This window comes from Amphiura filiformis, chromosome 1 (assembly GCF_039555335.1).
Source record: "Amphiura filiformis chromosome 1, Afil_fr2py, whole genome shotgun sequence".
Classification (NCBI taxonomy): Eukaryota; Metazoa; Echinodermata; class Ophiuroidea; order Amphilepidida; family Amphiuridae; genus Amphiura; species Amphiura filiformis.
The window spans coordinates 73,668,637-73,694,902 of record NC_092628.1 but is presented as its reverse complement, the minus strand read 5'-3'; the positions used below and the strand labels follow the sequence as shown (position 1 = coordinate 73,694,902).

Sequence of the window (26,266 nt, the reverse complement as noted above, 5' to 3'; positions counted from 1 at the left end):
CAGACGCAAACTTTGTCTTTTATTATAGCCAGCCATAGTTTGAAAGCTTAGTCTCTTAATTCATTTCCTGCTAACCACTAATTTATATTATAGCAATATTAACTAATTACCATATGCACCACTTTAGCTTCTTATTTATATGATGACAAGGCCAACAAAAAAGACCATGCCAATACATTTTAAAACTTGTTTTACAGATTTTGGGAGGGTTTTGTTTTGTTTTGTTTTGATTTGTAGTCATCAGAACAAAATAAAGCAGGGGCAAAAAGTGATCCAAAAATGCACATAGCCTTTTTCTTATAAACAGTAAGAATTCTTCTGAAACAAATTCCCCCCTAATAACACCATTGTTTCTATTGTTTTGCATCTTTTGATTGACATGTGTGTATATGTACACGTCCGGAGCGTAGGGATGTGTATGTGATATACAGTACATGGGGGGGGGGGGGGAATTTCCCCATGGAGGAAACAAATTAAACCTTTCTATTCAATTGTGGATGCACTAAAGTGTGGATGGTCCTCATTTTAAGACTAGGTGAGCAAATTGCATTTCAAAATGTATGTGTAAAACTAGTCTACTATCATATGGTAGAAAATCCACAGAAGAATGCAAATTTGTACACAGTCCACATTTGGAACTGAATGTATACATATATGGGGGTGGGGGTGTGTGTGTGGGGGGTGGTGTATGTATTTTTGTATGAATGCATATCATTTGCTTGTACTACATGTAGATATTTGTAATTTATACTTACATATAATTGAAAGCAGTTGTGATGACATTTGAAATTCAGGAGATTGCATCATTATGTGTGAACATTTAATAAATGAGTAGAACATTTTCAGGGTTTGGTCAATATGCATGCACAGTTATACGAAGTGTGAGAGTGATTCATTTTGGTTTCACCAGGACCTGAAGGAGGACAAGAGCCCTCAAGTGGCCGTAACAATAAAACATGCTCTGTCTATTAGAGCTTGCATGCTTTGCAACTGTTGACTCAATCTCAAGAATGAGTGGGTAGTTGAAATCCATAAAACTATCCATACCAGAAATTATACAAAATGATAAGCAAAATGTGTGTAAATATCGTAGCACCCACCTCAGCCCACCCTTACTAGGCAGATAGCACATATCTATTTCCTGTGTCAGACATGGGTTGACCCATTATCCACTTCGGTAGAAACAGCCTCAGCCTCTACTGGTATTTCGGATCAACACAGCATGCCCAAATCAAACCTTGAGTGTAAAGTATGTGTTTACTGTTTTTGCTTCTTACTAAAGCATGTAAGATGATCTTGGGGTAAACAGTATGGCAATGCCATGTTATCAGTAGAAATATGCTTATATTTTTAGTATAATCTAAAGTTATGAAAGGTTATGTTAAACAAGTGCTACCTGATAATATTCAACCAGATAGCTCTATTATTAGAGTGTTCACATAACAATAGGAAGTGCATGTTATGTGAAAGTAATCAGACACATGGTAATGGACGCTTTATATAACAGATTGAAATGCCATTGAAATCTGTCTATTGCTTGGGAAAATAAATACATGGGTTCAGTACTCCCCTTAATTGATTACTATTCAATATGACATGGGTCAATCAGAGAGGCAACATGTAATTTGAGTGCTATTGTTTGAAAGATAAAAAAAGACCAGCAAGGAATGGAAAGTACAGAGAACAATGAATATGGCAAAGAAAATTCAAAGGCAACATTTAAATGATTAAATGAACAAAAAACAAAGAAATAAAACAAATTGATCAAAAAGGAAACTAATTGAAAGGCATTTTATAGCACAAAAGATGGAATGAAAGGAAGAAAAGGAAAAAGTCTGGAAAAGAAAAGAAAAATCAACTTTACAAATAATTTGCAGACGGATAGAAAAAAGCAAGATAGAAAGAACACAAAAACGTGGTTCATGAAATATCAAGTTTCTTCAATTTGAAGGGGAAAGACAACTTAGTGAAGTGAACTCGGTATTGCAAATGCTCCAGTATGCTCAGTGATCACAACCCGAGTGTGGCTGTGATGTACATGAACAGCAGTGCCGGTACGTGACTCATAAGAAACCGCTTTTTATGCGTACATGCAAGAGGTAAAAAAGTCGCGAGACCGTTCAGACACACGCTCATTGCGCTGTTACGGCTAATGACTCAACATTTTGATATTTATTGAACATTTATGATATTTACTTTAACTAACAAACCAGCCGCTTCTGTGAAAGTGGTGTACAATTGAAATAGTAACGAGTTGTTGGCAGGTAGCCCAGCATTTGCAGTCAGACAGATAGAACTGTCTGCATTGCAGAAACAAGTTCAAAATCAAAAGGACAGCTAGTCACAACATTTTATTTCTTGGGTGATTAAAATCTTCCCAAGGGGTAGTTTAGTGTAATCAATTATGGCAAAAGATGGCATGTGAAAAAAATTGGCCTATCTCATACCATTCCCATTTTGCACTAAATAACTGGGATTGTGTATACCAGGGCTGTTGCAAGGTAAAAAAAGTATGCCTGCAAAAATATATTTATACATCAAAATTAAAACATGCTACTTAAGAAAAAACATATGAAATGAAGTGGGTTGTATTCACAGCACTAATTGGCATGGTTTACTGTGTGTTCCCAATGTGTCTGAAACAAAGAGACACATTCAGAAATGCAAATCTGGTTCAAAATATGACAATGAGGATGTAAACATCTGAAGAAACATCTGAAAACATCCAGATTCTCAAAAACCAAACTATTATTGTGATAATTCAGTTGTGATAACACCTATCAGAAATGTTACAATAAGTGAAAAATATTGATGAAAAGAAGGGAGGATGATAGATAACTGCATTTTTAAACAAAATCAGGAATCAATTGCTGTAATGTGACCCACTTTCAAACTTCCCACAGTTGTACCTTAAGTTGGTGTTATAAGGTGTCGACATGCAGGTATGTCAGAGTCTCTTACATACTATCATGGAAGTACTATGGGATGTACAGAGGTTCACGAGGGAGTAAAATACATTAATAGAAATATGATTCAAATTATTATTATTTGAACTACCAAATGGTAAAATATGCATGGGAGTTGATTTATTAATACATGGTGATATATTGAAGGTTGATTGATTATCAGAAGATTATGTGCACAATTCAACAGTACTCTATGAATGGTATTCAGAAACGGCCATGTAGCCTACTATACTATCAAGTTTGAACAAGCTATGTCCCATGTTTCTGTGGTTTTAAGCCAGATGTACATTGGTGGCATTAAATGTAGATGTTTGCATATGGTGGAATGTTTAATCCACCCCCACAAGAACTCACCTACACATTTATACCCATGAACCCCATCACACACCCATTTACACACAACATTCTCCTTCAATCAGCGTGTTTCTACTGAGGAAATAGCATGTTTCTACTGAGCAAATGGTTGACAGGTAGTGTGGGGTGATGCAAGCCCCAGTAGAAACAGATTGGGTGAAGGATAAAGTGTGATTATGCAGGATAATCTCACCATTAATGATTAGTGGGCAATACATGGTAACATGCCCAGTAGAAAATGTACGATTTTCATCAATTTGGGTGTGGAGATGAACATAATAGGCACTTTAATACAAACAAACATACATACATATCCAGCCTGCTCCCTGGACTCCATGTGACTGCGGGTACTCATGCTCCTTGGCGAACTTTGAAAACACCCCTTTTTCATCTTATTTTGCAAACTTTTCAGAGGAAAGCACTCCTTTTTTATCAATTTCATGAATTGTTTGTCCTTCAACAATGCCCCCTTTTTCTGGTTAAAATGCGAACAATATTTCAAAGATGCCCTTTCTGACAGAAACGTGTATGACCAGTCCCAAAACTGAGTTAAGTTTGCACATTTTTCCCCCAAAATAAGAATTTTGAGTAATATTATGAGAATAAGGGTATGATTGAATATGCACACTTATTTTACTAGATGAAGAATATACTTTTTTATATAATATACGTCACTCAGAAATCACCCCATATTTCAAGAAATTGCATGAGCACGAGTATTGAGAACCCATGGATGCACAAAGTGCGGGGACCGGATATCCAGAAATATAGGCCTATATGGGGAAGTTGTGGTGGTTGCACAGTGATATATGTGTACATGATCTAATTTTGACAACATTCATAATTGAAGATGATTCCACCAAGAAACATGGGTGTCAGATTCAAGATAAACCAAGTGTGGATGACTCTCTGTGGGTATGGTTGGTGCCAGTGAGTTAACATGGGTTGGACACTCACTACAATAGGAAATGATGTTATACATAATAATCTCTGTCCAAATTACTGCAGCATGTTGGAACATCACTCACTAAATGATGAAGCAAAATTAAGTCATAATTTGGCAGAAAAAATGTATTTGGGTGGGACCAACAAAATGTTTTTTTATAGTCTGCTTTATATAGCATACTAGATTTGTGACAGGAAACAACAGCATGTAGGCTTTAAATGTGGAAAATTAAAATTATATGCAGATTAATGAACTGATTTTTTTTCAAAAACCAGATAATTTGAGCTATTTTCTGGGAAGCCGCCAAATACTATAAACAAGGTTAGCGGTATATCATAAGAGATTGCAGCTTAGGATGCACAATGGCAAATCCTTTCACATTTGTTGTAATCATTAATAGTTCTTGTTTGCAGACAATTTGTACTGCATGAATAAGGTGACAATTGTCAATTCATCATGGTTCAGGGTGAGGAAAAACACTTTTGTTGGCTGCCTTATTAGTTAAATGTCTATGTGGGTGTTTAATTTATGATTTCTGAAACTATTTCTTTCTTCCCACTGTCATTTGGAGAGACTTAGCAGGCACTGTCTGGCTTTACTGGATTGTATCAATGAATGTGATGCAATCAGGTAAAGTTGTGTTATGTCTCAGGATAAATGTAAATGCAGACAACAATTCAGTCAGTACAGCAGAAAAAAATAAAACTGCTTCTTTCTGCCACAATCCTACCAGGTATTTTACAAAAAAATCAAAACATGTTTTTACAGAGAAATTTTTTTTTAATCATAGGAGAAAACCTGTTGAATTCTGCACCTCGAAAATGAATTTTTAGCAATAGATAAAGTGACATCATAGAGGTATTTTAATTGTGTCCAAAAGTTGTAGAAACATTAGGAATGAAGTAAAACAGTCCACAAAAACGGTAAAAAATGAACAAGTTGATTTCAATCAGGCTGCAAATTTCAGAATCGCATACTTTTGTGGCAACCAGTCATTTTGCCTAATCATGTTGTAACAAGCTGTTGCCTTGATGTCTTCATTTACTGCCCAAATGGTTGAGGTTGTCAAAATCAATTAAGACACTTTACATTCAACTAGTTTTGTGTTGGAATTGATTTGATGTGTGGTGACTGTGGATTAGCCACAAAGTCACAGCACTATTTTCATGTGCCATGACCTTATTTGACCGATAAGAACCCTGCTTTAACTTGAGACAGGAGACTAATGCATTCATTATCCAAATAATGCATAAATTAAAACTAAAACTCCTGTTTTAGAAATCATTTTTATACTGCCCAAGTAGCTTCTAGTTTTACTTAGCCTGTTGATCCATTCCTTCCTTTCTGTGTGATTAAATAGCCACAAGTTTGATCATAGACAGTAGTGGTTTGATTCAGTTGGTTGACATTTTGCCCCCAAGTGATCAACCCCCTATTAACAGCTATTTGTCACTACCAATGGCCAGCCAGAGTGAGACCAGGCAGTCTTACAGTGACTCACCTTCTGTCTCTATCCAATATACAAAATTTTACAGATTCTGATTATTCCCATAATGTAAAAAAATACCTCTAAAGCTCACAATAAGTAATGTAGTCATGTTTGTACTAGAAGTCAGGTTTCATAAAGTTTGGAGAAAAGGTGAAATTTTGAAAGATTAGGCCAAAAAAAAAAAAGGTTTGTCTCAGGACCCCGCGCGCATAGCTTTTAAAATGAGATTTAGCGCGTAGCGCTACGCGCTAGTGCTTTTTTTTTTTTTTTTTTTTTTTGAATGATAAAACATCGTAGTTTTCAAGAAAAATTACATTTTCGTCACAATCAATTGGCGATCATTTCTGACAAAATGTCAAAAATAAATACTCCAAGAACTGTATGTTAGAATAGTTAAACCGGGAGTAAGAACTACGTATGCGTATGCCATGGGTATTTGGGGCGCCGTTCTTGTTACAAAAAAAAAAAAAAAAAACATCGCATAGGACATAGCCTGTTTTTCAAAAAAAAAAAAAAAAAAAAAAGCATAGCACATAGCTTTTTAGCCAAAAGGTCCAGAGACAAACCTTTTTTTTTTTTGGCCTTAGACAACTAAAGTTATTTATCTACTACTAGACTTCAAAACTTCATTGAGAATTTTCTCCAAGAGTTCCTCTCTCCATACATAGTTAAAAATCTAAATGGGTTATTTAAATTAGTCAAATCCAAAAATTATACGCCGAGATGTATAATAGCGGACAGTTAATACACAACAGAACACCCCTGCATTGGCAGATGTCTGCAAATTATGTTCCAAAATACTCATCACAAATTAATATGGGCATATAACAAATGTTGCACATTTCTTATAGCAGTTATCACGCCTACGAATGTACGTGTTTATCAACAGGTTGTAAAAGATTGTCTGTTTATTGTTATGTTGGGGAAACGATGGGTAATGATGTTGAATGAAATGGAGCTGATATTAAATGAATCACTGTATTATTATTATCGTTCTAGGAAAATTGTGTAATCTTTTGCTAGTCTATCTGCAAATTTAAACTCAAATGTATTTTACAAAATGTTGTTGAATAATACTAAAAATAAATTCACAGATGTTCTTGCTTTGAGAAAACTTTGCTTCCTATCACAAAGCCCCTCTGATGAGCTGTGAGACCTAACCACGGGGTATACCTGGATTTGAACCCATGACCTTATAATTAAAAGACAAAGCCTTCATTTCTGTGCCAGAGTACATCCAGACACTACTTGTGCATTGTTAAATGAATTCTGAATGATAACTGGGAGCATGGTGACCTAATTAATGTTGGGGTGTTTGACTCATGATCGTAAGGTTCAGTGTGGGTTTGAACCCTCTCGGGGTCCAACATACTGTGTCCTTGTGCAAGACACTTTATCTCACTTGTCTCATTCCACTGAGGTGTAAAATGGGGAGATGTTTAGGGGTTATATAGTGCTTCATAGGGAGTTGTGTGATATCCTAACAACAATGGTATAAATGTGCAGTACTTCAAATGATAAATAAAATACTTACATTTATTTAATTTTGTTACTTGTTTCAAAAGTTCACTCATCTGTTACGATCAACCTGCAATGAATTTCAAATGTTCACAGTTGCCAGATCTCAAAACTGTAGTAGTATAGTAATATTAATTGTACAATGTAGTTGATTTGGTTAACCCTTATAATAACACCACTAGTGGTATAGTGTAGATTGATGTGTTGTTTGCAAGTATGTTTGTGTGTGTGAATATTTTTTTTGCTATTGATAAAAGTTTTGACTGTTTCACATTATCAAATCAGATCAAAGCCTAGTACAAGATCTTCTGCTACACAGGACAAAATGTAAGCTGTAGACTCATGAATCGAGGACTTCAGTCAAGACTAGTGCATTTGGTGTTAAGTCAAACCTTACGTGTTTTGGGGTGGAATTCGCAAAGCTTCTTTTAAAATTAAGTAATCCATTGAAAAGTTGCCAGCAGTTTGTAACAATTGTACTTTACGATAGGGGTTTCTGTTAGAAAACCCTATTCATACCTTTGATTTATATCTTATTTGTGAGAAGCCTCATGATGAGTGCTGCATGATTCATCTATGATGTGTTGTAAATATTAGTAAATTCTTGGCCACTCTTGAGGTCTTTTGCAAAACTTTCGCCATCATAGCATATGGAACATGTAGGCCTACAAATCAAGTTCCCAAAATTGTTGTAACTTTACATTGGATTACTTTAATAAATGCTATTCATTGTTGAGCATCCATCGTTCACCCCAGAAATAGTGCCTTGTAATGCGTGTGAAGCTCTTTGTGGAATGGCGCACCTGTTAAATGTGGATTGCACTAGTCTTCATTAATGTCCTTGATTAATGACTACATTATTATTTTATGATTTACTGTATCCATTATATCATGTTTCTTTCTTCATTTAAATATGTTTGTGAACATTTATTATTATTTTTACTCAAAGAAATATATGCCTGTAATATGATATTTTGTTATTTCAGGAACATAATGTAGACAGGGCTGTTTCATGATGCTTACGAGCTCAGGTTTATGAAAAGTGTACCTGTGCTTTGTCATTGGTTGGTGAGGGAGGGGAGGAATCAGAATTAACAGGATTTGTTTTTCATATATGGACATGTTAAGTAAACACAAGATGTCGCTTTGATGTCATTCAAGAGTGCCGATTGTTTACAGCAACATTATGTGACATCTCACGTAATGAAGCGATTATGAGAAACTGATCCTTCTGTACTGCTAGCATGGTCACTGCCACGTAACAGTGTTGTTATATCTTCATGAAGGCAGATCTGATTGTGAGATCACTGATCAGGCTTCATAGTCACATGGCAAAGCATAGAATTACTATACAGACATCTTAAAATCCTGTTTGTTATGTAATTTATTGTGTACCTATTGAGGACCTCTGATTCCAAGTCATCAAAGGAAGAGTTGGATTCAAGCTATATTTATCTTATGCTGTTGTATTAATTAAGAGGTCAGACTAAGACTAATAGGTCCTTATGCATAAAACAAGTTAGAGACCAGGTCTAATTTTAAACCTGGTCTAATTATGAAGATTAGTCGTACGGAGATGGAACTTTTTGATATTTACATTCTTCTGGGTCAACTTATGTTTAAAGTTGTGTGACCCAATTGACATGCCCCCCCCCCCAAATTCAGGTTTTGGTAACAGATGAAAGCGCATAGTTTTCTTATAGTCCCAGTATAAATTTAGGCCTAGGATATGAGCATTAGTAGTAAAATTGTTACCACACCAGAAGTGGTGTTCTATGGGCACTGAATACACATTTTTGCTTATAGAATCCAAATCGCTGAATAGAAATGTTTGGGTGCCAGGTCTCATTGCAATTCAGCCATTGTTAAGTACATTGTATCTTCAGTGATTCCCAGGAACAGATGCAGTCCAGTATTGGTCATTCCAAAAACCTGATGTAATTCTCTGTTGCTCATTCAGGATTAAGTCCATGAATAGATCCCAGGGCTAATTCAATCAATCAGTGCTTAAGACGAGCATTAGACATGATAAGTCTGTGTCATTTGGTGGAGGGTGATGAGCAAGCCAAAGGTGCCAGGCAGTGGCTAGTATGGATCCTCTTGTGTGTGTAAGAAGCCTAGCTGTCTGATACCATTACATGAGCTAAGATAGTCCACTCGCTTACAATAGTTTTGTCATTGTCTTGAATCTGTACAACTATGCTTCTGATCAAATTTAACACTAGATTTCAATCCACGTGCTATTTTGAAAGGAGAATGTGATCCAGGGTGGGGGTGTTCTCAACTTTGGTTTGGGTGGGGATGTGGAACTGGGACTCCGAAAAACTACCTGACTTTAAACCAAATTTGTACAAAAAACAGACCTGGAATTATACAAATTTTAATTTAAACAATGAAAACTTTTCATAGAAAATTATGAAAAAACACCTTTCTTAACCAAATTTTCATTAATTTGAGGGCCATCAATAAACCAAAATGGCTGTAAATGCACCCTGAATCTGCCTCAGTGTTGAAGTTGTATTGCAACTAGTAAATTTAGCAGTGTGAAATGACTTGATATGAGGCTTAAAACTTTTACAACAATCAAGTAATGAAGCCACCTGTCTTACACTTGATACCTAGTTTGTAATTGGCATGTGTGACCAGCTTGTTGTAACATATGTGCCCTGATTGACTCATTCAGTAACCCTGTCTCCACTATTGTCTAAAAGGCTGAAAATCTTCAAAATATTCCATTATATTGATCTATTAGTATGTTGTTTTTGCCCTTTCTTTCTTCTAGTGACACAAGTCATGAAAAAAGTGCAAGTTTGCAGTTCACTGCAAGGCCGGCATTTAGCTTACACAATGTTTTAAGTGTTTTTGAAATATTTAAAAGGGCATAAATTTGGAAGATAATGATTTATAAGCAATAAACTGAGGAAAATTTGGATCAGGGAAGTCATTGAATAAATGCAGAATATGTCATGCAACTCTGGTTGTAATAATAATGTGAAATATTGAAAACAAAGTGATAGATAATCAAGAAAAAAGGGCCAGACATTGGAAGAGGAAATGTGTTTGTGTTAGATATCATCTTTAAGTGAGAACAATATTTTGTAAAAGAAGGAAAGATTAACTGCTAGCTGTTAGTGCAAAATTAAACCTGTGAATTACCCAATCTCTTTGGTTTTATAACATGGCAGTTTTGCAAGGAGTCATTTCACCGGTAATCCCCACTTTTGGACCCTGAGGAAGATAATCATGGCCAGGTACGCCTGTATTGTCTGAGAGACTGAGATAACAATTTGTTATATAATAGTGTCTTCCCTATGTCTAATTAATGGTGATAAATTGGTCTTAATAATTATTCTAAATTAGGTCAGGGATCTAGGGAGATATGGGCTTAATACAGAAATAGAAGCAAAACTAGATAGCAGTGTTAAAAGTTTATGATATGTGTCCATGGATATACCATTTAGCATTTCTTAGACTGGCCCAGAGTTGGGCAGAGCAGTCATACGAAGGAGTTCCACTGTTACCAAGATCTCAATTTTGAAAAAAGGACAGTGATAAGGAATTCTTTTTTAAATTAACTCATAAATTCCATAAATGGTATCCTATTGTTTTAACTTTGGATGTTTTTTTTTAAACAAATAATAAAAAACATTTTGCCCCAACCACATAATGTTGGCTTCATTTCCCCTTGTCTAAAATATATGCAATTGAAGATATTTAAAAGTTGAGAAGGTTACAGTTCAGTAAGATACCAATATACCAATATAATGTGAAAGTTGGTGATGGATTTTAGGGACATGGATGACAATAAGATCCTGAAAGAATGGAACCTAATGAAGCATCAAATTGAAGCCAGTGAAATGGGAATAGGTCACCTTGGTTTAGTGATTATACCACCCCCAATACACATGTATGTGTCAGACAGCTTCAGGTTGTGTTAATGGAATGCATTGGAAATTTCAAAGAAATAACTTGGGATGCAGAATAAGCCAGTCACTGCCACACTAGTGTCATCCCTCTTGATATTCTATACAATAACAGTGTCATTCAGGTCTACCATTTCATATTTGTTGCAAACTGCAGTTGGTTACACTAGGGAAGTGCCACTAGACCCTTTTGATACTGTATGTAGTTAATATTCAGCTTTGCATGAGCTCCAGATGAGTTTTCCATGGCTCTCATCCCATGGCCTTTCTGAATTTGCTAGAAATTGATTAGCTATCTCGAGCGTAGCCAGGATTTATTAAGGGGTTACGGCAGGATCAAATGTTGACCTTTTGTTAATTTTTCCTTCAAAAAAAGGGGTAGATTTTCAACGTTGTTTTGCAGAAACAAGTGGAGTCCACAATTTTTCTGATACTTATAACAATGATACAAATTATTTTATTTTCAATGTTTTTTGGGAGGGGGTTGATGGTTGATCGGACTTATTCCCTTCAATACATGATTAAAATCCCAGTGTTCGAGGTAATGCTTAGGCCCAAAAAAAGTTTGTATTACCCTTTAAGGTCCAAAATCAGGGTTGGTTGGTCGGTAATTTAGGCCTTGCATATAAAACTTACAAACTGAACTTGGCCAACTAGAATCTATCAAAATCCATCCAATTATACAAGCATTAGATGATTAGAGTTTAATGACAGAGGCACCATAGAGTGATGAGTCATATCATACTTCAGAAACAAGACAAATGTTGACATTATAAGTGTCTTTAGGAAATTCAGGGTATAAAAACATATTAACTGCTATTAATAAATCAGCTGGCCGGATATAATGATGTGATTCGCATTGAGTAACCAGTAAATTGTATGGGTTAGCCAGATAAGGAAGAGTACAATATGAGCATGGATGTCTGATTAGATTGTGGATGACATCGATCATTAGAGCAACAAATAAGTTGGATAATCATGATATTAATATTGGAGAGTGATTGGCATAAAAATTATTAAAAGAATAGTGCAGTGTGAGCAGAGCTGCAAATAAACTGATTTATTATACCGGTATATTAAAAAATGAAATAGTATGTTACCAGGGGTCCATTTCACTAAACTTTATGAAGTTCGGTAAGTCTCAAAATCAGTTAATTTACAACGCATTGTAAAATCCATTTCACGAAAATGACTTATGATCGGTACCCTTCGTAAGCAGGGACTGCCTTTTGAGGAGAGCAAGAGAAATCATTCTGTACTGCTCTCCTTAAATCTGATATAGGATAGTGATTTTTAGCTCTCCTTAGTTGATCATTCTCTCCTTACATTCTATTGTAAATGCTCTAAATAGCTCTCCTTGTAAGGCTCCAGAAGAACTATTTAATGCGCTTCTGCAAATTCTAAAAGATAGTCCCTGGGTAAGTAATAGGGATTTACTACAGGGGCCCTTTGTAATGTTAGGTCTAGTAAAAGGGTATTCATAACTTACGAACAGTTACTTGAGTTTAGAAGGGCTAAAAGTTGAGTAAAATGCACCCCAGTTCCATAGTCATACCCTTACATAGTTCTCCTTGAAGGAAGTTCTATAGTGTTCAAAATCACTTTATATTTTGTTTCAACTCTTGTAAAGAGTTTGTTTTCAATTAAATGAACCAAATAGGTAGGATACAGTGGGTTTCATTAGTTTTATTTGGTAGAAATGGAATGTGCCGGTTTGGTAAGTGTATGGTAGTTCAGTCAAACTAACTGGCAAAGAAGGGAGTTGCCCCAGCCCTGGTTCAGTGCTGGATGTGACAAACCATCCCTGTCAATAACCTGGCGGGCCTGGTGGCTTCGAAGCAGCCCTGCGCACTCCACGTTTTAGATTGTCCATGTTAACAATTTCTGTCATTGGCACTTTGATTTGTATATACTTATTTGTTGGCATCATGTTGATATTTTGAAAGCCATCATGATACATTTTAGGGAAGTAGTTGTCCAATCTTCATTTGCTGCAGGCCAATCAATACTTTGAAATATGTGACCCATTTCAGTACTTTTGATTGAAATGGTAATTTCTTTAACAACACAAAAAGAAAATCACTTTGAAAAATATGCAATTTAGTTTGATTTGTTTTAAATCCCCAAGATTAGTTTTATCTATTTCTCAAAACTTGCTGATGCTGGAACAAGTCACATATTTCATGTAGAAGTTTGTTGTCTTCAATATATTGTAAATACAAACAAAAAAAGATAAAATAGCAAAATGTAGAACTAAAGTATATTTGAATACATTTGAACATGGCACAAATTTTAATATTTTCCTGTAAACCTTTGATGAGCGTGTACTACTAACTTTCTAAGAGACTGCTAAGTACATGTAAATTAAATTTGCACTCAACAACAGCAGATCACCTCAGCAGCCAATCAGAGACAAGTGTGTTTCAACACAGTAAATACATGATGTATGCTTAAAATATGTTCTCGTCAAAAGTTTACAGGGAAAGATTATAATGGAACACATGACAATTTCTTTGTGATGTTTACAGAATCATATTATCAAATGCATGCTCATTATAATTGCTTCATCTTGAATTTGACTACCTTTTTTTCTCATTTAATCAGCATTCTTACATGTGTCTTGGCTTGTTTTCTCCCCATTGTTACAGACATAAAAAAGACAAGAAGAGTAGAGACCGCGAACGCAGCCGAGAGAGAGAACGTAGTTCACGCAAGCACAAGAAGGACAAAGATCGTGATCGTAAAGACCGAAGCTCCGAAGACAAAGACAGCAAGAAGTCGAAGAGCAAAGTCAAACGTGATTATGATGAAGAGGAAAAGGGTTATGACAGTGATAAAGAGAAGGAAGGAGGGGATGGGGAAAAGGGGGAGGGAGGGATGAAGATACAGGTGGTGATGGGAGAAGGTAATAGACCTGTAGATGATACAATGGACACTAATCTACAAAGCATGGATATGGATGTTGATACAGAGTGAATTAGGCCAATCCTGTATCTTGATACAAGCAACAACATTCATGACTCTATGACCTGATTAGCTCCATTCCAAACTTTGCACCCTATAGAATTTTTTTTAAACTTGCAACTGTTTATGTACCACTTTTTAGTCCCTTTGTACATGAAAGTGAGCAAAAATGCACATTAAATCATTTCAGCATTGAGTTCAAATAGCTGTGACATTTTGTTCTACAAATAATTATACACCTTATTCATGATTTACAAAAGGGAAATGCTCACTGTAACTTTCATAATGTAGAAAATAATATGTCCCTTGAAATGGCTTGTAGGCCATGGTGTTAATTAGGTTAAAAAGAGTACTTCATTCCCTATCATATCCAAAGAGGGAATTCAAACTTCATACAAATTAGTGTAATACAGAGAGAGTAATAAGCAAAGTTAACTAGGCAAGGGATGGTTTGAAGCCAAATTTTATGTTGTGCTGTCCTATCTGTCAACTTGGAATTTTGGACTTATTTGTGTAAATGTATTACCTTTTTATTCAAATTTGTACAAATTTTGCTGCAGCAGCACAAATTGAAATCTTAATGTGTGAAAAACTTATACTGTGATCCACATACCAGACACACACCTTGCCCTTGTCCATTCAACTGCTGTATAGAGTAAATGACACTGATCATAACGTATTAATAGGCTAAGTGTTTGAGGTTTTCCCGCTTTAGTTTTGTATTGCATTATTTTCACATGTTCGCATATAGGTTTTTGTTTTCACAGTCATGGTGTAGAACAGGTGTTTAAAGCTTGCACAGGTAGTGCTCAACCAATTATCACTTATTAATTTGGATAATTAATTAATTATGACTGTAAGCTTCCACACCTTGGATTTTAAACATGTATAAATAATGATTTGCCAATATTGTATGAAACATCATTGAAAGTAAGAATTATTTCCGTTTATGTAACTTTAATCATGTGGTTCAGTTTGCATTATGTGTCCAAGGACCAGGTTTCATCTGTTGTCAGATTATAGAGTCAATTGGCAAATTGACTTCACACATTAAACTTTGTTCCCCTGAAACTTGAATGTTTTGTAAATTCTCATGAACTTGTATTTTGCTATCCACTTCATGACCAGGATACTTATGGCAAGTTCTTATTTTATAGTAGTTGTATATAATACTAAGCTGTCAATTCGCCTGAAACTGCCTCACTGTGTTTTTAGTTTTATAATACAATTCACCATCAGAGATGCCAGGTATTAAATTTCAGGTTTAACTTTCTATCCTTCTTGCAAAATGCACAAAGTGATATCAGACTTTGAAGTATATCATTGATTCTCAGCATCTTTACATTTTACTCTGTATTTTTTTAGCATATTTCCCATTCCTTCAGAAGAGGTGTATCCAGAAACCGACTACCGGAGGGAGGGCTGAAATAGACTTGATCCACCAGTCCTTCAACTGCTAGGCAGGGCCATTTTGTTCCACCATGCTTAATAGTTTTGAGATTAGGGCTGAGAGACTCAGGCTAGGGCTAAAATGTGCCCAAAATAGGCTGATTTTCAGACAGCCCTGTGCACACACCCACCCTTCACAACCCCCCGGATACAACCTGCTTCAAATGTGCCAAGAATTACAGCATAAATATGTTTGCTATATAAATTGTCAGTTCGTGTCACATTTTCATTTGAGTAGGTGGGCAGAATGTACATAATACAGACTGCATTACAAATTAAATCATCTGGAAGGTAGTAATGAGGATTGGAAGCCATGAAATGAAATCAAGTGGGTTGGGAGTAAATGATGATGCATTAATGTGTGATGGTGACCCACTTGTAATTGGGTTTATTTGACAACAAAATCCTTTAAGCATGTGACAATGTGTAAGTGGGTGGAAAAGAAATATTTGAGGTTTTTGAATTGGGATAATGGTTTGCCAAATGAACTGGGTGGACGAACAGACAGCACAACTATATAATGTTCATTCCCTTAGAAACTCATTAACTAAACTACATATCTGCACATCTTTCCACCAACACATATTCCACCCTCACAGAGTTGTTAAAAAATTGGATAAATTCAAACATATTTTCCAAAATTTTTCGAGTGTAAATTTAGATTAATTGAAATGTAATTTCTGTTCTGAAAACAGTTTTTGCATAAAAGTAAATGCTTCTGTAGGTTAAGTTCGATATATATCTTTTAAAATCACCAATTATTACTGTTAAGGTTTGTTCATAGTTTACTGCATCTGCGTTGCAGTGCATCTGCGTTGCAGTGAGTTGTGTTGCCTGACTTCCAATCTCTTCCCGAAATACGGCATTGCAGTATCGCAGTAAAGTTAATTCGTTTCAAGAGGATTTGCAGGGCGTTATGTTGAAATGCATCAGAAAATGATCGATATATCGGCAACGCATCACAGATGCAGTGAAGTATGAATGGACCTTTAGGCTCATCAGTATGTATTGACCACAACTTAGCTTTGATGGGCTCTACTTTGAAAGGAATTAGTCAAATGAACTTTTATTTTAGCTCATCAGATCATTTGGTTCAAAGAGGTCCATGTGATATTTTCACACTGCTTTGAAATTTGAAGTTCCAAACCTTAAGTTGTTTGTCATGTACAACTTGACTAATTGGTGGTGCAATAATTATGTGTACCCCAAATTTTTAACAGGGAGGTGTGAGCTAAAAGGAGGCAATCAGTTTGGCAGGTATAAAGGGAGGGGAGGGCAGGTAATTTTTGGGCCACATTCCTTTTCACCTTTCGTCAATTTAGGGTTTGAAATAAAATTTGGTTACTAAACGTTTCTTGATATGTCAGTAGAGGACTGAAGTGATTTTTTGTTGGTCATATGGAAATCCTCTATGGGAGTACACCTACACATAATTTTGCACAGCCCTAACATGTTAAGTTTGTGAGATCATTACTGTTGATGCATTGTTGCATAAATTAATGACTTCTACATTCAATACATGCTTAAATCCAATTAAAATTGTTTGTACTTTCTAGTAATTGTGAATATATTTTCAATTTATTTAAGTTATTTGGAAATCAGTTTTATGCAGCAACTCTTATTTCACTATAAAGTGGCATGATCTTACAGTAAGTTAGTGTGATTTACTTATTTATACTTCATGTTAAGGCCAGGGCAATAGACTTTGTATTAATACGATTAATATTTCATATACTGCAAGTCTGTCAACACCATCACCTAATATTAATAAATCATTATGGGCTTTTGAAACTTATGCATTTGAAGTTTGTTTATTTGTAATTAGTTTTGTATTTAGTGAACAAAAAGTTTGTTGTTATGGTTATGCCATATTACATGTATTTGCTTAAAGTCTTGGTGCTTCGTCTGGACTAATCAATCACCCTGAATTCTTTCAGGAATCATCTTTTGAATGGATCAAAAGTGAGCCGACCTGCACAGAAAGACTAAAATGAATGAAGTGAACTTAGTATGACACAAAAGCAAATACTTAAAAATGAATTTAATGATATGTTCATATTATATCCATATTGTTAGTCTGGAGCTCCTGGTAGCCTGGTGTGTAACATTATGGTAAGTACATAGTTTCATGATTTTTATCAATTTTAATGTAAGGAGATGAAAATTGCATACCTATGTCATTTTGGTAAAGGTTGGAATATCCAGACTGGAATAAAAATTAATATCCAACTTCGTAGGTGTAGTGTGATTGTTGTTTCGCAAGCGTTATTGAAAGTTCATGTGAATTTTGGTTGGAGTTTTAGGGTGAGTTTTAAGATCCTTATTATTACTACACAATCATATTTCAGTAGCAAAGCAGTGTATCGCTAACAAATGTGATGTCCCATGTCAAAAGGAGACTTTTGGGCAGGATCGTAAATGGAACAATTTGCGTTTGTTGCGAATTTATGATGTTATTAATTTTTAAAATATTTTCTGATAGTTTTAGATTGGAATATAACTGGTATTTTGTATAACTTGTCTTTTTGAGACATTTTTCAGGTAATTCCTACTCTCCATATTGTCAATAATAATTATTTTTAAGACCAATATCACAATTTCCAATTTTATACCATAACTTAATGAACTCAATATCTTCGCTTATGTCCAATTTCATTGGAGAAAACAGCGTTGTGGAGCAAAATATCTCTATATTTAAGATATGTAAAAACCTCAAAATTGATAACCTGCCCAAAAGTGTCTCCTTTTGATATGGCACGCCACATTTGTGTTTTCTAACTTTTTTTATTGCTAACTGAACACTCATGGAGCAAAAATGTCAATTGGTTTGTTATTGGCTGAGACAAATAACTAAAAAGTTATTATTTGTCTCCGGTTTAGGCCAAGTTTGTTTCCTGTTGCGTGCGCGCATTTCGTTTTCGACAGCTTTTTTTCGCATTTAGATTTTTTTTTTCACTTTTGAAAAAAAAAATGGAGAAAACATCACACATTTTTTTAATACTTTTTAAATCTGCAGGTTGAAAGGGGATCATAAATATTCTTGAATGAAAAAATGTGATTTTTTTTGTGTGTCAGAGAGACCCACTGTAAATTTCCATTCCAATTTGCAGCAAAAAAGGGTTTTTTTTTCATTTGAAGACATGGATTATAAAAAAGATAAATAAATAAAAAACCGCATTTCGCATTTGACTTTTTTGACCTGCTACAGGAAACAAACATGTTTTTTTTGGCCTTATTCGGTTACATATAGGAAAGTTGTAAGAGGGCACACACCAGGCCCAGTATAAGATGCATACAAACAAATTACACATTGTTTGACAACTATCTCTAATGGGGTATATTTTATCATGGTGATATTTCAACCGCTGTCTTACCAGTAGATTCAACTGAACGTAACAAGGGTAACTAGTGGTAAATGGTGGTCATAGACCACAAACCTAGCTGGGCGTGTTGGTGTTGTGGAGGTATCTGACCCCTGGAAAATGTTCCAAAAATGTTCCCCTGGTTATGAGGTTTGTTGTCACCGAGTTTGAGTCCCGTACTCCTTACAGATGTCCAGATAATGAAATTCTAAGATTTGGCCCCAGGTGACCTTTGACCTGACCCCTGCAAAGTGTTCCAAAATGTTCCCCTTGGCATTAAGCCCCGGACCCCTTACAGATGTCCAGAAAATGCATTTCTAAAATTTGACCTCTGCATGACCTTTGACCTGACCCCTGCAAAATTTTCCCCTGGTCATGAGATTTGTTGTCACTGAGTTTGAGCCCCATAGGCCTACTTCTTACAGATGTCCAGAAAATAAAATTAAAAGGTTTGACCCCAGATAACCTTTGACCTGACCCCGGCAAAATTTTCCAAAATGTTCCCTTGGTCATTAAGTTTGTTCTCAGCGAGTTTGAACCTCGTACCCCTTACAGATGTCCAGAAAATGCATTTTTAAAATTTGACCTCTACATGACCTTTGACCTGATGCCTGCAAAATGTTCCCCTGGTCGTGAGATTTGTTGTCACTGAGTTTAAGCCCCATACACCTTACAGATGTCCAGATAATGCAATTGCAAGATTTTACCCCCTTAATGACCTTTGACCCCAATTCTGTGTGCAAGTGATGGGCGCTGGGTAAAGCCGATGCACATGTGTAAGTGACGTCATTGTGCTATGTAATATATGGCAGAAGAAGCATTTTGAAGGTATTTGGTTATATACCAAAATGCCCCTTTAATGACCTTTGATCCCAATTCTGTTTGCAACCTATGGGCACTGGATATAGCCGATACATATGTGCAAGTTACGTAATTGTAGGGTGTAACATGTAGGAGGAGAAGCATTTTGAAGTTTGTTGCCAGAAGAAGAAGAAGAAGAAGAAGAAAGAACTAGATCTGGTTACAGATCTGGACCTAGCTGGGCCGGAAATGCCAGTCTTAACTTAAAGTTTGACCTTTGACCGGCTATTATGGACATCTCACACCATTAATGGTGCATCACTGTAGCATGTAGGGGCTTTATCCGTCTTCCATATGCTGAGATACAGCAACTTTTCTGTAGTTTTAAACATTTTTTTTTTTTTTTTTTCGTTTTGACCTCCTTAATGACCTTTGACCCCATTATAAAAAAAACCTCATTTACACCGAGAAAATGCATTGTTACAGTTTAAATTAAAAAATCTACTATCTTTAGTTATGGAGATAAAAATTCTTGAAGTTATTTAGCTTAAAACCGGAAATGACGTCTAAATGACCTTTGACCAAAAAAATAAAAATACTGTGCATACATCGGGTAACACTAATGCATATATGAAGTTAATGTCACTCTGGGCTGGTTACGTTTTGAGATATAAAAAAATGAACATATTTGATGATTTTTGGGTTTTGACCGGAAGCGACCCCTTAATGACCTTTGACCCCAAAACTGTAGACACCCCAAAGACCCTGGTTAGTAGCAATGCATATGTGCTAATGACAGCACTCTGCTATGTAATTTGTAAAAACAGTGATTTTTTGAATATTTTAGCTCTCAGACCGGAAATGACCCCCTTAATGACCTTTGACCCAAATTCTGTGAATAAATTATAGACACCGACCAAAGTCAAGTCACATGACCTAAGCATGTCACCATCACATGTTATTTGTGGAAGAAGAAGCATTTTAGAGTAAAAATCACATTTTTGCCATTGTGAGCAGGTCAAAGGTCAAATGGAGTTCAATGTCATGTCACATGTGGGGACATGGTCAGTGGTGTTTGTGACCAAGTATGGTCAAAAACTGTCAAAGCATAACAGAGCTAGGGCGAAACGTGGCAAGTCACGCACGTGTTGCCAGAAAGAAAGAAAGACTAGATCTGGTTACAGATCTGGACCTAGCTGGGGCCGGAAATGCCAGTCTTAACTTAAAGTTTGACCTTTGACCGGCTATTATGGACATCTCACACCATTAATGGTGCATCACTGTAGCATGTAGGGGCTTTATCCGTCTTCCATAGGCTGAGATACAGCTACTTTTCCGTAATTTTAAACATTTTTTTGCAAATTTGACGTTTTGACCTCCTTAATGACATTTGACCCCAATAAAAAAAAAAAAAACCTCATATACACCGAGAAAATGCATTGCTACAGTTTAAATTTAAAAATCTACTATGCTTAGTTATGGAGATAAAAATTCTTGAAGTTATTTAGCTTAAAACCGGAAATGACGTCTAAATGACCTTTGACCAAAAAATAAAAAATACCGTGCATACATCGGGTATCACTAATACATATATGAAATTTATGTCACTCTGGTCTGGTTACGTTTTGAGATATAAAAAAATGAACATTTTTGATGATTTTTGGTTTTTGAACGGAAGCGACCCCTTGATGACCTTTGACCCCAAAACTGTAGACACCCCAAAGACCCTGGTTGGTAGCAATGCATGTGTGCTAATGACAACACTCTGCTATGTAATTTGTAAAGACAGTGATTTTTTGAATATTTGTAGCTTTCAGACCGGAAATGACCCCCTTAATGACCTTTGACCCAAATTCTGTGAATAATTTATAGGCACTGGATATAGCCGATGCATATGTGCAAGTGACGTCATTATATGATGTAACATGAAGGAGAAGAAGCATTTTGAAGATATTTGGTTTTATACCGGAAATGACCCCTTAATGACCTTTGACCCCAAACTTGTGAATATCCTATAGACATTGGATAAAGCCGATGCATATGTGCAAGTGACGTCATTGTAGGATGTAACATGTAAGAGAAGAAGCATTTTGAAATTTGTTGCCAGAAGAAAGAAGCAGAAGAAAGAAAGACTAGATCTGGTTACAGATCTGGAGCTAGCTGGGCCGGAAATGCCAGTCTTAACTTAAAGTTTGACCTTTGACCGGCTATTATGGACATCTCACACCATTAATGGTGCATCACTGTAGCATGTAGGGGCTTTATCCGTTTTCCATATGCTGAGATACAGCTACTTTTCCGTAATTTTAAACATTTTTTGCAAATTTGCCGTTTTGACCTCCTTAATGACCTTTGACCCCAATATAAAAAAAACCTCATTTACACCGAGAAAATGCATTGTTACAGTTTAAATTTAAAAAATCTACTATGTTTAGTTATGGAGATAAAAATTCTTGAAGTTATTTAGCTTAAAACCGGAAATGACGTCTAAATGACCTTTGACCAAAAAAAATAAAAATACTGTGCATACATCGGGTAACACTAATGCATATATGAAGTTTATGTCACTCTGGTCTGGTTACGTTTTGAGATAAAAAAAATGAACATATTTGATGATTTTTGGGTTTTGACCGGAAGCGACCCCTTAATGACCTTTGACCCCAAAACTGTAGACACCCCAAAGACCCTGGTTAGTAGCAATGCATGTGTGCTAATGACAGCACTTTGCTATGTAATTTGTAAAAACAGTGATTTTTGGAATATTTTTAGCTCTCAGACCGGAAATGACCCCTTAATGACCTTTGACCCAAATTCTGTGAATAAATTATAGACACCGACCAAAGTCAAGTCACATGACCTAAGCATGTCACCATCACATGTTATTTGTGGAAGAAGAAGCATTTTAGAGTAAAAATCACATTTTTGCCATTGTGAGCAGGTCAAAGGTCAAATGGAGTTCAATGTCATGTCATATATGGGGACATGGTCAGTGGTGTTTGTGACCAAGTATGGTCAAAAACTGTCAAAGTATAACAGAGCTAGGGCGAAACGTGGCAAGTCACGCACGTGTTGCCAGAAAGAAGAAAGATCCGATAGCATCACAAGACCTAGCCGGTGTCCCGGCTAGGTAAAGAAAGATCCGATAGCATCACAAGACCTAGCCGGTGTCCCGGCTAGGTAAAGAAAGATCCGATAGCATCACAAGACCTAGCCGGTGTCCCGGCTAGGTAAAGAAGAATCGGATAGCAAAACAGTACCTAGCTCGGGGGGTTGAAAACCCCCAGCTAGGTAATGACCTTATCCTTATTGAACTGAATGATTTCTAAAAGGGTTTATTCCACAGTTTATAAGGTCCTTTTACTTAAAGATCTATATAGTGATCCCAGCGCAAGTGCAAACATTAAAATTGTTTATAAATTGCTTAAAAGGGAAGGATAAGTCATTCAAATTGTCATTTGGTATTTTTGAAGTGAAATATTTGGCAAAAAACAGCAGTATCGACAAATTTGAAGCCCCATTCAAATACATGTAGCTAATTTATATTATACTGTCAGTATATAAATTACAGATTCATATGTAAATGCCTTATTTTGCCTTAAATACGCGTCTTTTGGCTGGACCACTGGCAGCTATGTTAGCACATCTATGACAATGACAAAGGTACAAAATCTGAATTTTGATGATTTTTATGACGTCCGGATTTAACTGTAAAGTGTAATTTTTCGTATATGACGATAAACGGTGTATATCCGGAATATTATACATTTGTACACGTACACGGAGACCCTATAATTATGATCTATTTAAGAAATTGTATATACCAATGAATGCTTGTCATTTTAGATGATTATTATTTTTCTGACGTCGTTTGTGATTGTTTATGATTGTTTAATTGAGGTTATTGAACTATGCCATGGGATGAGCCATTGTGGTCCATAGTGCGAGAGAATAGGATGAAATTCAAATTTTGGAGAACATAGGCATCCGAGTGCTTGAAACAAAATCAAAATTGGCTGTCCCCTTTTAATAATTACACCCTGCTTCTGAAATAAATATTGATATACATTATGGAAAATAAAATATGGAATGACAAATAAGTTTTCCTTTCAACAGGCAAGAATATTGTTTACTAAAATACGGAGTAAATAATTTGGATTAACTTTATTTTGGAAACTGATATTGACCCAAAATCCCTATATATTATCGTGTAAGCGGTGTACTTGACTCTTGTTTCAACTTTTGATTGAAAGTACAGAATCGCGGCAATTATAGACTGGAAATGGCTTCAAGTATTGATGAGAAGTCCAACTGGAATAAAACGGGACAGGAAAAGTAGAAAAGGGCATAAAAAGGAAGTCAACTTAACAAGGCACCGGGGACCAATTGGTTTGACACGTTTTACAATTATATAAGATTAGGTTTGAAAAAGGGGAAAGAAATTACTAGATTTAAGCTTTTTACAGTTCAATGGTTCACACAAAGCTACAACAAGAGGCTAAGTATGGGGATATTGAAACTGCCAACCCCATTACATCCTCAATCAATGGTGAAACCTGTATTTTATGCACGCTTGGTTGACATACCAAAAACTATGAAAATACATCAAAACAATTTTATTGGTGCCCAAACCTTAACGATGTTTAAAAATTAATAACCCTCCTGAAAGCACTAACACTCCAGTCATCTACCAATATAAACATTTACACAAATGCACTAATTTACAAATGATTTTTGTAGAATTTGCAGGCTATGAATTTTCCGTAGAATTCCTGTTTTTTGTTGCCCAAATTTCCGCGTTTTTATTTATTTTAGCCCATTTTGGAGCATTGCCACATTTTACGCGTTTTTTTCCAGAACATTCCTTGTTTTTTTAATATTAGAAATGGGTTCCTAATGCCTGAACTTGGAAGCCCAAGAAGAGTCACGACAAGTGTTCAGAAATATTAGCACTAATAGATTGGCACTATTTCAACAACAACAAAAAATTAATGTATAGGTCACAAACAATCATGTTTTCAAACATGGCCTACTAGTTAACATAATGAAATTGACACAAGAACTAAACTACCTTTCAAACAAAAAGAGTGACTTTATAATCCACAGCTTTAAATTAAGATTCGGCGTACGTTTCTGAAAAATAATTTGCAATTGGGTACTTCTTCATCTGTAATTTTTAAGTGTAGGCCCAGCTACATGTATTGCCCTTTTTCTAGGACCAGTTATGTTGGTCTGAAACCTGTACCAAAAAGATCAGCGCAGAGGGAAAAATCTGAACAATTTGATATTTAATTTGGAGTATACTTACTTTGATTTCACCCGCTAGCACGGCTTTCTTTTCCAGGACTAATAATTTGTTTGACACATTATACAATTCAATAGTTCATTGAGAGGTTTCAGACAAATATTTCACGATCATTATCAAAATTTTATTGTAGTAGTTTCACACATCTGTTGCTGCCCGTTTATATGATAAATGTGATCAAATATGTGTATTATATAGACGACTGGTACGGGAATGTAAATTGAGAAAATAATTAAAAATTTGAAATCACATAGTCGTCTGACGATTGCGTAAGCATGAAATTAGAGAACGACGTCTATTTTGGAAGGTCTATTCTTTTGAATGTTTAAAATTTGAAATCTATATTTTGGTATAAACCATAATTACTGATTATGAATCCCCAATAGTCAAATAGTGTCGACAACAGTTACGGAGGAGGACATTTATGAACGTGAACCGTGAGGATTTTTTTTCTTCCCAGTGCCCACTCAATTAGGCTATGCGAAACAGGGAAGGTTAATTTAAAGGGGCATTTCGTAATTGTAACATCTTCTTTATAGGGTTCAATATCCACGAATAAGCTATTTCCAAAGTTGTTGTGGACCCCACATTGCCTCATGCCTGCAAGACAGGTTGTTCATACAAATATGATGTATTATCCTGCTTGAGGTATCTGATGGTATAACGTTTTCTTGAGTTAAGGTTATTAATTATTTTAAACTGTTGTGATTTGGTAGTTCACAGCATCTTGTGAATGGTAGTGAGCTTTGGCAAAAACTGCATTGCTCAATTCATAGCGAGCGTGCAGAAGAATTAAAATATAGGTGCTGCGGTTCTTGAGTTACGTTGTAAAGAGGTCTGAAACAACAACACTTTTGTAAAACGTACATAACTCATTAACAACAATAAATTAAGCAAGTTTGCAAAGTATACGATTTGTAGAATGAACTTTTGCAAAGTATCAAGGTGTTAATTGTCAATAATAGGCCCTATATTGATCTCGATAATGAAACTCGATTTTTAGGTTGCTTCGACCAACAATACCTCGTCTACCCTTAAGTAATAGGGAGGCTGTGACAAGCGGCATCGTGTTTCAACCAATGACAAGCCTTGATTGTGTCCGTTTGTCTGCAATGCGCGTGCGCCACGCCGCTCAGCGGCAAGCGGCAGGGTAGTATGAAACCAGCTTAATACTGTGGTTGTGTTAAACTTA

At 35.7% G+C, this 26,266-nt stretch overlaps 2 protein-coding genes across 7 annotated transcripts in view; both read left to right on the top strand.

The window, feature by feature from the left end:
- Window positions 1-14,419, top strand: part of LOC140153002 (uncharacterized) — a 49,622-nt gene extending 35,203 nt beyond the window's left edge. For 5 of the 6 annotated variants that reach the window (XM_072175584.1, XM_072175618.1, XM_072175609.1 and 2 more), the window contains 2 exons: window positions 7,559-7,600; window positions 13,845-14,419. In XM_072175584.1, the coding sequence (XP_072031685.1) occupies window positions 7,559-7,600; window positions 13,845-14,172 (370 nt within the window). In that variant the 3' untranslated portion in view covers window positions 14,173-14,419. The remainder of the gene's footprint in view (window positions 1-7,558; window positions 7,601-13,844) is intronic. The other variant, XM_072175594.1, reaches the window with a different exon arrangement.
- Window positions 14,420-14,769: 350 nt separating this feature from the next.
- The window catches only part of LOC140152991 (tenascin-X-like), a 124,850-nt gene continuing 113,353 nt past the window's right edge, over window positions 14,770-26,266 (top strand). Inside the window, exon 1 of the mRNA XM_072175564.1 lies at window positions 14,770-17,913. The gene's annotated coding sequence lies outside the window, so the exon portion shown is untranslated. The remainder of the gene's footprint in view (window positions 17,914-26,266) is intronic.